The 16,603-nt window shown below is 42.5% G+C and overlaps 1 protein-coding gene across 2 annotated transcripts in view; it reads left to right on the top strand.

Moving 5' to 3' along the window:
• Positions 1 to 12,324, top strand: part of PSEN1 (presenilin 1) — a 141,957-nt gene extending 129,633 nt beyond the window's left edge. For both annotated transcript variants that reach the window (XM_077464580.1, XM_077464581.1), the window contains 2 exons: positions 8,750 to 8,868; positions 11,595 to 12,324. In XM_077464580.1, the coding sequence (XP_077320706.1) occupies positions 8,750 to 8,868; positions 11,595 to 11,750 (275 nt within the window). In that variant the 3' untranslated portion in view covers positions 11,751 to 12,324. The remainder of the gene's footprint in view (positions 1 to 8,749; positions 8,869 to 11,594) is intronic.
• The last annotated feature ends 4,279 nt before the right edge of the window (positions 12,325 to 16,603 follow it).

The raw sequence follows: 16,603 nt of genomic DNA, 5'->3' as shown, positions 1-16,603 counted from the left end.
GGTCTGTTGGTTTGCTACAGAAAACCCTGCGGCGGAAAAAGGCAAGTGGAGTTTTCTAAGACTTTTTTTGAATTTTCTTATGAATGTCTCCTTTAAGATCAGTAAATTTTGTCATGCATATGTGTCACCACTGGGGGCTATTTTGAGCACTCACCGCCTCACGCTTGGAGAACACGCTGTGTCAGGGAGCTGAGATACTTCTTCCTCCAGGCAGACAGCAGGACCTCCGGTAAACTTGAGCGGGGATTCTTCCGGTGCTGACAGTCTCCCCCTCTTCATGGGGGAAGAAGCGCTCCAAGTTTTTCTTCTTTTAAAAAGAAAACTAGCACAATCAGTGTGCCGCTTGGCAGCTTACAGACTCCCCCCGCACCATTCTGCGCCTTCCCGTAGCTCCTGTGGTCCGCCACTCAAAGGGGAAAAAAATGTATTTTTAAAAGGAATGGGGGAAGAGCCGTATGAAACGCGGGGGGTCGGGCCTAGAGGCGTTGTGTCCTCTAATGCCCAACACAAGGAGGCAAGGTTTTAAAAGCACCTTTTGTGTTGCTGCAGGTTGTGGAGGGACACGAGAAAAAGATGGCGTTAAGAGGTTTTGGTGACACAGGCATTTCCTTAGACACATTTTTACTGCTGCATTAGGCTGGGTATTAATAGCAGCAACTGTACTGGACTATAGCTCAAGCAGTGTATGAATTCCTTCTGGTAGTACCTCTGCTTTGGGCATCAGGCTATGAGCAGAAGGGGGACAAGGAACACCTCAAAGGGTTATAGAGCAGGGGTCTCAAACTGGTGGCCCTCCAGCTGTTGCGGAACTACAAGTCCCATGAGGCATTGCAAGGCTGACAGTTACAAACATGACTCCCACAGGCTGAGGCATGATGGGACTTGTAGTTCTGGAGGGTCTGTTTCACAACAACCTACGTCCATATCTAAAAAGATGGCATCCTCCTCAGAGTGATGTGGCCGGTGTTGCAGAAGCTTTGGACACTACAACCCCTATATACATCACTGAGGAGGTTTTTTCTTCTACCATTTCAAATTTGGAACAAAAGATCAATGCTAGAGTGGGCCTAAGCGTAGCTGATCACCGTCCATTGCTCAGCACCCTCATGCTGAGTAACAAGGGGTGAAAAAATATTAGGAAGAGGCTAATGACTCCTCTTCCGAAGATCCAAATAAGGATGGATCAGCTTCGCAGGAGAGACTGTTGGTACACTCCCTCACTAAATTGGTCCACTCAACTTTTTTTGCTGCCTGTAACGCAGTCAGTCGATGAGTTCACCCCTGTATTCTGAGTGGAAGCACCCAGATAAACAGTTCTTCTCCAACTGTCTTCCAGGACAGCCCATGAGAACTAGGGCTCTTTTTACCAGGACAGGATATGGAAGGGTGAGTAGGTACAATATGGGCTACTCCAAACCCCATTGACCCCAAATCACCCTAGAAAGGGTCTTGGGACTATTACGGAACCTAGTAATGCAAAAACTCTTTAAAAAGGGAATAACATTTATTGAAAAATATACAAATACAATTTTTTACAATACAAACAACAATAGAGTATTTTACAACAATTAAGGCATAAAATTCGGGGTAGTATCCCCCAAAATTAATTGGGGGTATGATGTAGGTACAGAAGTAGCCTCTACTAGTTTTGCGGCTCATGCCGCTTCCTCAGGAGTCAACCTATAGACCTCTAAGGAAAAATATGGGTAGACAAATAAATCAATTCAAAGGTAAACAATGCAACATAAGTACAGAACAAAAAAACACCAAATTCACCAACGGACCCAAAAATGGAGTAACAAACGGCAAATAATGACACCAGTCTGTTACTCCATTTTTGGGTTTGTTGATGAGTTGCTCAAAATTCAAATACTCCTAACGTATTTTTTTTTTTGTTCTGTGCTTATGTTGCATTGTTCACCTTTGAATTGATTTATATTTCTACCCATATTTTTCCTTAGATGTCTATAGCTTGACGCCTCCTGAGGAAGCGGCGTGAGCCGCAAAACTAGCAGAGGCTAAGTCTGTACCTACATCATACCCCCAGTTCATTTTAGGGGATACTACCCAGAATTGTATGCCTTAATTGTTGTAAAATACTCTTGTGTATTGTTTGTATTGTAAAAAAATGTTTGATTAAATAGTTTGTATATTTTTCAATAAATGTTATACCCTTTTTAAAGAGTTTTTGCATTACTAGGTACTGTAATAGTCCTAAGACCCTTTCTAAGGTGATTCGGGGTCAATGGGGTTTGGAGTAGCCCATATTGTACCTACTCACCCTTCCATATCCTCAATTGTTTTTTCAGGATGGTACCTATACCCCTAATTTACCTTCATTTTTTAGGATAACCTATTCTACCAGGACAGGAAACGCATTTCCCCCACCAGATAAAAGGGGAGCAGTCCTTCAGGCCCCATGTCCGTTATTAGTGTTTCCTCTGGACGGGGGGTAACACGTTCCTGGAACCTGGTCCCCTAGGTCTCATGAGCAGGGGCTCTGAAATGGCCGTTTGGGGGCATGTCACTAGCCTTCCCAGAAGCAGCATCTCCACTGGGGAAGTTGGCTGTGCTGCTGTCCCCTGTTTTCAGTGCCTGGAGAGGGCCAGGACCGGGGTGATGTCAGCTTCCATAGCACGGTGCATGGCACTCTTGGCTACAGGCAGAGCCGGCTATGTTCTTTCTCCACTGACCGCGTGGCTGATACATGCAGGGGAAAGAGGAAGCTGTGGCAGCTCCTAAAGTTTTCTATACTTTATCCTATGGGGGATTCCAGCAATTGATGCTGCTATATCCTCTGAACAAGAACCTGACTTGTCCTGTAAACAGTGCTAAAATGTTGAAGGATCCAACAGATAAGAAGTTGGAATTTCTCTTTTTAAAAACAATATTTTTCTTGCAGGTTCATTCATTCAGCCGACATTGGCAGAGATTGGAGTATCTCAGTCCTTAAAGGACCAGTTTGTAGAGGTACTCGGAATTATTCCTGATCAGCAGGCCCAGCAGTTGGCCAGTATATCCGAAGCATTGTGTTTCACAGTAAACGCTATGAAAGATTTTATTCGCCAAGCCTCACAGCTTATACTAGGGCTGGTGCATGTGCGAAGAATTGTGTTGAAAAATTGGTCCGCCGAAGCGCCATGTAAAAATCTCTTGGCCAGTTTCTCCTTGCATGGTGAACAGTTATTTGGAGATAATCTGGATAAGTATAGCCAAAGAATTTCTAATGGGAAAAGTTCTCTTTTACCAGTTAATAAGTTTAAGCGGTTTTTCCCTTTTTTTTTTTTAAACGTGCATCTTCTCCAGTGCCAGGGGCATCGGCCTCCAGGCAGTCTAATGGCCTGCACCGTCAGGTTCAAGAGGAAGACCTCAGGGGCAGTCCCAGGGCCAAAAGAAGACCTGGGGCAGGAAACCCACAAAGCAAAATACTAAAGCCTCCCTATGAAGGGACGCCCCCGCTCGCTCGAGTGGGGGGGAGGCTTCTACACTTTTCAAAGATCTGGCAGGAACAATATCAAGACAGATGGGTGGCTTCCTCAATTTTTATAGGTTACAAACTAGAATTCAGAGAATTCCCATCTCCTTGTTTTCTAGGATCGAACGTTCCCAGAGACCCAGGCAAAAGGAAGTCTTTCTGGATCATCTCTTGTCCCAAAAAGTGATATCAGGGGTTCCCACAGAAGAGCAGGGATCGGGGTTTTATTCAAACCTCTTCACGGTGCCAAAACCAAACGGGAGGCTAGACCCATTTTAGATCTCAAACCGGCATTTGAATTCCTTTGTTCCTTTCGCATGGAGTCATTTCGATCAGTTGTCTCCATCCTACAAGGAGGATAATTTTTTGGCATTGATCTACATCCAGGAGGCCTATCTCCCTGTGCCAATTTTCCCTGCTTATCAGAAATTTCTACGCTTCGAGGTAGAAAATCGTCATTTTCTGTTTGTAGCTCTAGCTACTGCACCTTGAGTGCTCACAAAGATCCTGGTCCCTCCTTTAGCCAGGTTAAGGGCTCAGGGTATAACAGTTCTAGCCTACTTAGATGATCTGCTCTTGGTAGATCAGTCAGTTACCCGCCTAAACCAAAGTTTAATCTCAGCAGTGAGTTACCTAGAATTCCTAGGCTGGATTCTCAACCTAGAGAAATCCTCCTTAAAACCACCCAGGAGATTGCAGTACTTGGGGTGATCATAGATGGTTCAGAAGAGGGTAAATCTTACCCCAGGAAAGAATCCGTTCCATTTGGCTTGTCAAAACAAAGAAAAAAACCTTCTATTCGGCTTTGCATGAAGTTATTGGGAAAGATGGTGGCTTCCTTCGAGGCCATTCCTTATGCGCAGTTTCATTCAAGACTGCTGCAAAACCGTATTCTGTCAACTTGGAACAAGAAGATCCAGGCTTTGGACTTGGTGGTTGATATCCAGCAATCTTCAACAGGGGAGATCCTTTCTACCAGTATCCTGGAGGGTGGTAACTACTGATGCCAGCCTTCTAGGTTTGGGAGCACTCCTGGAAAAAGCATCTGTCCAAGGGAAGTGGTCCAAGTCAGAGAGGACCTTGCCCATCAATATTATGGAAATTCGGGCAGTAAGTCTGGCCCTAGAGGCCTGGACGCTCAGACTACGGAATTATCCTGTCAGGATCCAATCCAACAATGCCACGGCAGTGGCCTACATCAATCACCAAGGGGGCACGAAAAGTTGTGCAGCCCAAAGAGGTGAATCATGTTCTCACTTAGGCAAGGGACGTTGCTTTCTGCCCATCGGTGGTTTTCGTTCCAGGGATAGAAAATTGGCAGGCGGACTACTTGAGTCGCCAACAATTGTTTTCGGGAGATGGTCCCTTCACCCCGATATCTTTCTGTCGATATGTCAAAGATGGGGTGTTCTGGACGTGGTTCTGTTTGCGTCCAGATTCAACAACAAAGTCGACAACTTTGTGTCAAGGACAAGGGATCCGCTGGTATGCGGAACAGACGTCTTGGTCTTTTCATGGGATCAGTTTTCGCTGATCTGTGCGTTCCCTCCGGTTCTGCTGCTTCTGCACCTTCTTCGCAGGATCAAGCAGGAAGGGAAGGAAGTGATTCTGGTGGCCCAGGAGATCTTTGTTTTGCCGAGATCATAAAGTTGGTGATAGGGGACCCTTGGACCCTGCCACTGTGGCTAGACCTTCTCTTGCAAGGTCCGGTATTTCATTCTACCTTTACAAACGCTAAATTTAACGGTTTGGCTATTGAGACACATTCTAAAGGACCGTGGGCTGTCACCTTCAGTAGTTTCTACTTTGATTAATACTAGGAAGCCGGCCTCCAGAGTCGTATACTATAGAGTCTGGAAGGCATATGTCTCCTGGTGTGAATCCAGGGGTTGGCATCCCAGAAAATATGTCCCAAGTAGGATCCTTGAATTCCTACAGATGGGATTAGAAATTAAGCTGGCCTTAAGTACTATCGAGGGCCAGGTGTTGGCCTTGTTGGTATTTTTTCAACTGCCTCCTGCTTCTCACTCTCTGGTTCGTAACTTTTTATTCAGGGGGTAACACAGATTAATCCTTCAGTCAGGACACCCCTGAACCCTTGGGATTTGAATTAAGTCCTGTCGGCTTTACAAAAACAGCCTTTTGAGCCTATACAGGATATTCCCTTGGTCCTCTTGACAAGGAATGTATTTTTTTTGGTTGCCATATCGTCTGCAAGAAGAGTATCGGAGCCTATTTCTTGCAAAGAGCCCTATTTGATTATTAAGGATAAGGTGGTATTGCGGCCTCATCCTAGATTACTACCAAAGGTAGTGACGGGTTTTAATTTAAACCAGGATATTTTCCTACCTTCCCTTTTCCCAGAACCTCGGTCTCTGGAAGAGAGGTCACTACATTCTCTTGCTGTAGTGAGAGCCGTCAGTCTATTTAAAGGGGACCACTCAGATTCGTAAAACAGATGTTTTGTTTGTATTGCCAGACGGTCCTAAAAGAGGACAGGCAGCGTCAAAATCTACCATTTACAAATGGATTCAAGTGATTGTTCAGGCTTATGGTCTAAAGAGGAAAATTCCTCCTTTTCATGTTAAAGTGCACTCCACCAGGGCTGTTGGTGCTTCTTGGGCAGTGCATCACCAGGCCTCCATGGCTCAGATCTGAAAGGCCGCAACTTGGTCTTCAGTCCATACATTTACCAGATTCTATCAAATTGATGTAAAAGGTCATGAGGATATCGCCTTTGGGCACAGTATACTGCAGGATGCAGTATGCCGTCTCTTAATGCCCTACTTTTTGTTGTCTCCCTCCCTTCAGTTGCCATTGCTATGGGACATCCCACATGGTAACTACTATGGCTATGTGTCCCGTGATGTATGATAAGAAAATAGGATTTTTGTAACAGCTTACCTGTAAAATCCTTTTCTTTTTAAGTACATCACGGGACACAGAGGTCCCTCCCTTCTTTGGTATACACATGTATTGCTTGTCTACAAAACTGAGGTACTCCCAGTAGTGGGACGGGTTATATAGGGAGGGCACTTTTTGTCTTGGGGTGTGCCAGTGCCCATCACCTGAAGGTGACCTATAACCCACATGGTAACTCCTATGACTCTGTGTCCCGTGATGTACTTCAAAAATTAGGATTTTACAAGTAAGCTCTTATTAAAATCCTATATTTATTTTTTCTTTGAGTTAAGACTATGCACTCAAATAGGAATTTAGTGTCACTTTAAGAGCTAAAGGACCGTTCAGAAATCCTATTCACTTTACGTGCACTTTTGACCTTAACAATGTACACTTTATAACACAATCCACCACTTTCTACTGGTTAAGTATAAAATAACATCTGCTCAGAATAACCCCCCACTCCCCCTTCACCAATTCTTAGTATGAGTCTCTGTGAATATGCAACTGTAGATATTTTTGGCAGAAAATAAATCTCATGGGCAATTCTAGAAGGCTGAGCAGCTGACTCCTTTCTCTGCGATTCTGCTTTTCAAGGCTGTACATGAAAAGTTCAGGTATGGTTCCTAATGGCAAAAAAGATGCTATTGGCTTAATCAATGGAACCTTTTGTAATTTGGATCGTTCTGTCCCAACATATACAGTAAATATATAAACACCCTAAATACAGGTCTTTCTAATGTATATTGCCTATAATGTAAAGTGGTTTAGCAGCCCAGCACAATGGCTACAGGAGTCTTTGCTTATCTGATCACTGAATATAATCATTACAATATTGTAGTACTAATAAGGTTAATAGGTTATTTCTCACATGGCATGTGTATACCACAAATTACACCCCCAAAAAAATTCTGCTACTCCTCCTAAGTATTACAATACCACATGTGTGGAACTTTTTCACAGCCTGGCCACATAGAGAGGCCCAACATGCAGGGAGCGCCATCATGTGTTCTAGGAACATAAATTACACATCTAACTTGTTGACTACCTATTACACTTTTGAAGCACCAGGACAATGACACGTGACACTGATGACAGATGGCACTGATATGTGGCACTGGTGACAGATGGCACTGATATGTGGCACTGGTGACAGATGGCACTGATATGTGGCACTGGTGACAGATGGCACTGATATGTGGCACTGGTGACAGATGGCACTAATATGTGGCACTGATGACAGATGGCACTAATATGTGGCACTGATGACAGATGGCACTAATATGTGGCACTGATGACAGATGGCACTAATACGTGCCACCGATGACAGATGGCACTGATAAGTGGCACTGGTGACAGATGGCACTAATGTGGCACTGATGACAGATGGCACTGATAAGTGGCATTGATGACACGTGACACTGACGACAGATGGCACGTGACACTGACGGGTGGCGCTGATGACAAATGGCACTGATACGTGGCGCTGATGACAAATGGCACTGATACGTGGCGCTGATGACAAATGGCACTGATACGTGGCGCTGATGACAAATGGCACTGATACGTGGCGCTGATGACAAATGGCACTGATACGTGGCGCTGATGACAGATGGCACTTATACGTGGCACTGGGGCGGATGGCACTGGGGGAGGATGGCACTTTTTTTTACTTCAAATCAAAGCAGAACGGCTGCCACTGCAGCCGTTCATCTCTCTCCCCTCTCACACTCTGTGTGAGGAGGGAGAGCCGCGCTGAGAGATGATCTCATATGTTTACATATGAGATCATCTCCCATTGGACACGCCGATTGCGCTGTAAACGGCCGCTGTGATTGCCCGTTTACAGCGATCTGTGTTTGCCTGTCCCCGGGGGACACGGCAAACACAGAACTTCCCCGATGCGCGCCTGCGGCGGTGCGCATTGCGGAAGTAAACATTAGGACGTCCAGGGACGGCCACCCAGACGAAAGCGCCTGCTCTACGGCCATCATTCGGCTATAGGACGGGCGCGAGGTGGTTAATATGATTTCAGATAATTCTTTGCAATTCATGATGCTACTAAATCTACCCAGAGTCATCAAACGTCTAACATCTGAATGGATTCTGGTGGGTGTTGCCTGACTACCTTGGTATCATGACCTGTGGAGCATAACCTCACTGTCTGTATGTTGGTATTTCCAGGGAGAAAAGTGGATCTCCTGAATTTGTATTTTCTGAACCCGTTTCTTAAGATTGTTTGCCTTCATTTTGAGTCCTGCATGATGCAGACAAACATCTGTAGTTGCCTCCCTTTTTTTTTTTTTTTTTTAACCTTTGTTTTAGCATAGGTTAATCTGATGATCTTCATCTGTACTCTGTACTTCTCCTTAGGTGGAGTGAAACTGGGACTAGGAGACTTTATATTCTACAGTGTCCTTGTTGGGAAGGCTTCAGCCACAGCTAGTGGAGACTGGAACACAACATTGGCTTGCTTTGTTGCCATCCTGATTGTAAGTATGAAACACATTTTGTTTCTCCGTAAAAGTTCTGAAAGTAGTATGTACCTGTGTATATAGGTCTTTGTCCACTTTTCTTTTTCAATCCAGTCACTACAAATGCTAAAGCAGCTTAGAAAAATCCATAAGCTAATCATAAACCATTTAGAAGCAGGACAAAAGCAAGTTAAAGTGTATATGTCCTTTGCCTTTTGAGTCCGAAATCCACATACACATGACTTAAGTCTTAAGGTGTTTTTGCAATGTCATTAATTCAGGCCAAGATTTTTTGGCGTGAGATTTGCACCTGTTTTAAGAACAGTCAGTAGTGACATGACTGCCAGAGTATGCTGAGCTAATTTTTGCAGTTAACACATCTCTTCCACTAGCCCTGTGAAATGCACCAGTTCGTGTGTGCTCATAAAATATATAATTGGTACTAACCTTTTTTTTTCTTGACGCACTTGGCGGTAAAGGCTAGTAAGATGTAGAACTCAAACAATCTTAATTATGAAAAATCATGTGTGACTAACAATCAGAAGTTGACAGTAAAGAAATGAGAAATCGTACATACAGTGTCTAAGTATATAGTACTTTAAATCCGTGACTTAAAGTCCACAAGTGTCAACACACCATGATTAAAAATGTGACTTGTGTTTAGAGAATAATCCTCCAGGCGCTCCTCCACCATCACATAAACCTACTTGCAAAGACTAGTGGACCCCACAGATGAAGAGGTCTCGCATCACTTTAATATGCATATAAATTATGGCTGTTACTGATTAAAATTTTCGTGTTTCGATCAATCGATTTCTTTTTTTTTTTTTTATCAACCAATTTCGATTTAATTCTAACGCACATACACATCCAACTACTTTTAGCTTTATTTAGCACCGTTGTTATGGCTGAAGCTGGACATAGCGAGGCATGGCCAGGACATCACTCATCAAAACTCAGCCTTGCCGTGCCCATAATCGCAGCCTAGCCATGCCTATAATCGCAGCCTCACCGTAGTCAGTGCCTGTGCCTGGATTACACAGTCTGTGGGCATCTCCTGCTGTGTGTCTCCGAGCTGAGTGAAAACATTGGCCGTGATGTGAGAAAAGTCCCGCCCTCCTAGATAAGCTCGTGTGATAGACACAGTGTTCTGTCTATCACACAAGCTGATCTAGGAGGAGGGCGGGACTTTCTCTCACAGCACGGCCAAAGTTTTCACACTCCGCTCGGTGACACAGCAGGAGATGCCCACAGACTGTACGACATATAGTGGAGGAGGGAGCAGAGCGCTGTGCTGCAGCCACAGCTTGGCCCAAAGCAGCCCCAGGGCAGGCAGCCTACCAATCAAAAAGACTTTTAATCGATCAAAAAAAAGAACCACTAATCGAGGAATTAATCGTTAATTTCCACAGCCCTAATATATTATATATATATATATATATATATATATATATATATATATATATATTTTATAATTTACACACACTCCGGGATCCAAACACTCATCATAAAAAAACAGCTCCCCAGCTAACTAAGCCACGCTACAGGGAAAAAGAGGTTCCATAGTGCAGTATTTAGGTTGAATCATTTATAAGGGTCAGTACTCACATAATTGTACAGCAAGATGTACAAATGAGCATTGCATGAAAACGCTCAACCTTTGGCTTCCATAATGTCACTCCTACGTTCCCCCCCGATGGGCATTTTGTCTCAGAAGATTTCTTTCAGATTATTTTTTTATGCCAGCAATTGCCGCAGATTTGGAATGCGATTTGACATGCCAAATCGCATGCCAAATCCCTCCAATGTGAACCAGGGCTTAAGGATCATTAATTACGGAGCTGCTTTTTTGTGATGAGTGTTTGGATCCTGGCTACTCTTTGGATCACATGTTGAAGTGCTGTAAGACCTCTTTATCTGTGGAGTCCACTAGTCCTGGTAAGCAGATTGATGTGATGGTGGAGGAGCGCTTGGAGTATGTGTGTGTGTGTGTTTTTTTTATTTTTTATTTTTTATTTTTTTTAATGACCGTGTATGTTTGTTTTGTTTTATTTCTTTTATTGGCATTTCTGATTATTTTGAAAGATCGTGTGACTAACAAAGTGATATTTACTGCTTGCCGACCAGCCGTCGTCATTTTACTGCGGCAGGTCGGCACGATCCCACGAACTGTCGTAGCTGCGAAGTGTACCAAATGCTCGTGGCCTACAGTCACGCGCATGGGTGACAGAGCGTGTGTGTGTGTGTGTGTGTGTGTGTGTGTGTAAAAACACACAAATCCGTGTTCTGTTCTGAGAGGAGTGACAGATTGCATGTTCTTATTAAGGTAAAACAACTTTGAGACTTTAGAACTACTTTTTAAGAGTTTAAACACTTTTTTTTTTTTTATTCATATGTTTGCATTGTTGGTGTTCGAACAATAGTGAGTAGTGCTGTCATTACATTTAGAATTGTACTAAGCATGTTGGTGGTGTGTGTGTGTGTGTGTGTGTGTGTGTGTGTGTGTGTGTGTGTGTGTGTGTGTGTGTGTGTGTGTGTGTGTGTGTGTGTGTGTGTTTTTTTTTCTTGTATAGTAAGAGAAGTGATCAAAATTTAGAATGTCACTGGAAGCAATGAAATAAAACTACTCGCCTCACTGAGTCCACATCTCTAAGGTGAATAATTTGTAAACGAAACATGATTTTCCAAAGTGTTTTCTTGTAATGCCCATTTTTTTCTTTTTTTTTTTTTTTCTCTCTTTACAGGGTCTGTGCCTTACTCTTTTACTACTTGCCATTTTCAAGAAGGCTTTACCTGCCCTACCCATCTCCATAACATTTGGTCTTGTATTTTACTTTGCTACAGACAATTTAGTACAGCCTTTTATGGACCAGTTAGCATTCCACCAGTTTTATATTTAAGTTCTGGACACTTGTTTTCCTGGGACTCGCAAGCCCCCCCCCCCCCTCCACCTCTTCAGATTGACTGCATATGTGAACAGCTAACAGTAAAGAGCATCTAATTCTTGATTTGATCCATGAAATCTGAGGGAAAGTGTTGATTGCCCTCTTTCTAGTACGGAGCAGGTAGTGCATCTTGGTACGGTTGTTTTTTGTTTTATCTCATCAAGAAAGGAATCCCAGACATCTTAACTTTTCATTGTAGTGGCATTTTTGTACCTGCAATATGTTGCCTGATGAAAAGTGCACATGGTGAGAAAAGGGACTTCAATTATTATCCTCACCTACTGAATGTGCCACTTCTGAAAACCCTTTAAGGCTGAGCAGCTGTGTCTAAAGTGTGGATATTCAAATGGAACACAGACCATTACAGAGATGTCCGATTCGCTTTTACCCTCAAGAACAAACGGGGCTTTTTTTTTTACTGGAATTCCCACTAAGCTGGGAGTGCATAACACTGTAATATAAAGCAATACATTGTACAGCAAACATGATCTTCCAATAATAAACACTGTTGGAGTCTGTTAGTACATAAGACTTGTCAATCTTTATATGCCAAACGATCTCTAAATCAGTAGTGTGTGTGTGTATATGGATAGAGATATAGATGTGTGTATATGTATATGTACGTGTGTGTGTATGTATGTATGTGTGTGTATATGTATGTGTATATATATATATATATATATATATATATATATATATATATATATACACACTTTTTTGGGGGGGTGGGGTGGTAACTTTAGAACTACAACATGGCTAGAATATTCATGAATAATGCATTCTTTATCCTTTTTACAGTTTTTTTTTTCTTCTTTGCTCTTAACCACTTCCCGACCAGCGCACAACGATGTACGTCAACAGAATGGCACGGGCAGGCATATTGGCGTACAGGTACGTCCAATATTCAATGCCGCCCTGCCATCGGGAGCGCGGCGCGCTCCCGCGCTGGTCGGGACCTCCATGAGTCCGGTCGCGGGACCCGCGGACTCGATCGCCGCGGGCATCCCCGCAATCGTCTCACGGAGCGGCCGAATGGAGGAAATGTTGTGTAAACATTTCTCCATTCTGCCTAGCAACTAGTGACTCTGATCTCTGCTCCATGTGATTGGAACAGAGATCAGTGTTCACTAAATGAAAGCCCAACCCCCCCACAGTTAGTAACACACCCCTAGGAACAGTTAACCCCTACACTGCCACCCACTGGTTAACCCTTTCACTGCCAGTGTCATTTACACAGGAATCACTGCATTTATATAGCAGTGATTACTGTATAAATGACAATGGTCCCAAAAATGTGTCAAAAATGTCCGATGGGTCCCCCACAATGTCGCAGTCACAATAAAAATCGCTGATCGCCGCCATTACTAGTAAAAAAATAATAATAAAAAATTATTAATAAAAATGCTATAAAACTATCCCTATTTTGTAAACGCTATAACTTTTGCGCAAACCAATCAATCGCTTATTGCGATTTTTTTTTTTTTTACCAAAAATATGTAGAATACGTATCGGCCTAAACTGAGGGAAAAAAATGTTTTTTTTATATATTTTTGGGGGATATTTATTATAACAAAAAGTAAAAAATAATGCGTTTTTTTTAAAATTGTCGCTCTATTTTTGTTTATAGCGCAAAAAATAAAAACCGCAGGGGTGATCAAATACCACCAAAAGAAAGCTCTATTTGTGGGAAAAAAAGGACGCCAATTTTGTTTGGGAGCCACGTCGCACGACCGCGCAATTGTCAGTTAAAGCGACGCAGTGCCGAATCGCAAAAAGTGGTCTGGTCTTTGACCAGCAAAATGGTCCGGTCTGCAAGTGGTTAAAAGCTGAAAATGCTACTAAATTGTTGTGCATTGAGCTGGTTTGTTTTTTTCAATTTATTTATTTATTTTTTCCCTTTCCATAAGTAAGCCAAAACAAAGTTTTACATAAACAATCTAAGAGTCATACATCTAGTTTCCATGATCATACATAATAAACAGAAATAGCATAACAGTTCATTCCATTCCGTTCGCTTCTTACTCCCCTTATAGTATAATATATAAAACCACAAAGAAAACACGCAAGGTTAATGGTAATATATATAACATATCGGGACAGTAGCGTGGAAACTTCTCTCTCAGTCCCACATACACCATGTCTAATCCTAGATTGGTACTGTTCCCAGTTAGATTAGAGTTGTATTGTTATCTCCTTTTTACTCATCTACCCCTCTTACTATTTTCCCCCCTATTCTTCAGCCCTCCCCACCAACCCCCCCCCCCCCCCCCCAAAAAGGAAAAAAAAAAAAAAAAACCGAACCAAGCCAGAGAGAGGGGGAGTTCTCATCTCCTCCCCCCGAGTCTCCCCCCCCACCCCCCTAAACTGCATCGATCCGTCTCCTTCCATCCCCCGAGGAGATATAGAGGTTCCATGGTGTCCATATTTCCAAATAAGTTTTCCTTCTTTTCCTAGCTGTCCATATTAGGTCTTCCATCCTGTTCACCTCCTCGACTTCAACCACATGCTCACACTGGGAGGTTGTATTTGTTTCCACCTAAGTGTTATACATGACTTGGCTGTATTTACCAAGTGACACATGATGGAGTTCCCACCTATATTCCCTGAGGTCTCTGACAAATTCAAGAGGAATACTGCTGGATCCTCCCGTATCTCTACTTCACTGAATTTTTGAACGATCTCTCGTACATCTTTCCAATATTTCTTAATTTTTGGACATGACCAAAATATGTGTAAAAAATTTCCCACTTCTTTCTGGCACCTCCAACACTTATTTGATATATGAGGGAAATATTTTTGAAGTTTTTCTGGTGTTCTGTACCACTGTGCAATAATTTTATAATTAGTTTCCTGCAATTTTGTGCATGTTGCTGTTTTAAAAATTGATTGTATCATCTTTTTCTTCTGCTCCTCAGAGAAAATCCTTCCTAGGTCTATTTCCCACTTCCGAAAGAAGGGTAACTGAAAATTTTCTACGGGTTTAATCAGTAACGCATACATTTTCGAGATTACATGCGTAATTGGTTCCTTTTCCGTACAAAGTTTCTCAAATGGCATATAGTCTCGGTCTAGTAACTCTGGCTCTATCTCTGTTCTTAAAAAGTGTCCTAATTGTGCCGCCTGCCAGAAATCTAATTGAAAGGGGCCTTTTCTATCTGTCATCTCCTGCCTTGTTGGCCATTTACCTTTTTTCACGAAATGCGAGGCTTGATATATTCCTTTTTTAATCAGCTTATCAAAAGGTCCTTTCTGTATGCCTGGTATAAATCGGGGATTGCCCAATATAGGAACTAGAGGGGAGTTCTGTGTCGATATCTTATTCTTAGCTAGGAGATGGTAGCATATCTGTAATGTGGGTCCTATTGTAGGGTGAAGCTTCGTATCTAAGGTCAAATTTCTGTAGCACCAAGGTGCTCTATGTAGTAGCTCCCTGCATTGTGCTTGCTCTAATTTTACCCATATTTTCTGATCTCCATGTCGACACCAGTCTAGTAGTCTACCTAGATGTATTGCCTGATAGTATTTATATATGTCTGGTGTTGCTAATCCCCCGTATTGCTTTGGTAATGTTAATAATGTCCTCCGTATCCTTGGTTGTTTGTCTGCCCAGATAAATTTCATAAATAATGTTTGTATAGTTCTGAAGAATTTTCTTGGTATTAACATTGGAATTGCCTGTAGGAGGTACAGGAGTTTTGGCAAAATATTCATCTTAATTATATTATTTCTTCCAAACCAGGAATATATTCCCCTGTGCCATCTCTCCAGGCATCCTCGTACCATCTTCAATGCTGGTGCAAAATTTAATTCATATATCTTATTGAGGTCTGTTGCGATCGTTATTTCAAACCATAGTCCGTCCAATTAAATTTATAATCTAATTTTATTAGTCTCATCATTTTCTCTGGGAATGCTATCATTAAGGCTTCTGACTTGGAGCAGTTTATTTTAAAGTAGGATAGTATACTGTATGTCTCGATTTCCTTACATAGATTTGGGAGCGAGATTATCGGGTTCGTCACTGTGAAAAGCATATCATCTGCATATGCTGCAACTTTATTATGGGTTTCTCCTATAATTATTCCTTGGATATCCCTGTTGAGCCTTACTCTGCATAAAAGTGGTTCGAGGGTCAGCGCAAATAACAAAGGGGACAATGGACATCCCTGTCTGGTCCCATTTGTTATTGGGAAAGATGTAGATACCACTCCATTTACTCTTACTTGAGCTGTAGGTTTTCCGTACAAGCTTGTTATCCAGCCCAACATTTTCCCTCCTAGCTTTATATGTCGAAGTACCGAGAACATAAACTCCCACCCCACCCGATCAAAAGCTTTTTCTGCATCTGTTCCCAGAAATATGCAGGGAGTCTCGGTGGTGTTAACTGTATGTATTAGGTTTAGGGCCTTAATAGTATTGTCCCTTGATTCTCTTGTTGGGACAAATCCCACTTGGTCTTGATGAATCAGAGAGGGCAAATACTGTTGTATCCTCAAGGCTAGTAGTTTGCTAAATATTTTCAAATCTGCGTTCAGTAAGGATATTGGCCTATAGCTTCCACATTGTTTCGGGTCTTTACCTTCCTTCTGTATCACTGTGATTGTAGCTTTAAGTGTATCTGAGTGGAAAGTCGATATGTCTCCTATTTCATTGAACAATTTAACCATATGTGGACCTAATTCCGGCAAAAACGTCTTATAATATTGGGCTGTTAGTCCATCTGGACCAGGTGCTTTCTCACTTTTTATCTGTTTTATCGTGTTTTGTACTTCTACTAGTGTGATTGGGGATTCCATCTCCTCCCGTGC

This window comes from Lithobates pipiens, unplaced genomic scaffold, assembly GCF_037356315.1.
Source record: "Lithobates pipiens isolate NorthernLeopardFrog02 unplaced genomic scaffold, aLitPip1_a1.2 Scaffold_30, whole genome shotgun sequence".
Classification (NCBI taxonomy): domain Eukaryota; kingdom Metazoa; phylum Chordata; class Amphibia; order Anura; family Ranidae; genus Lithobates; species Lithobates pipiens.
The sequence above is the reverse complement of the archived record's forward strand: the minus strand, read 5'-3'. Positions and strand labels throughout refer to the sequence as shown.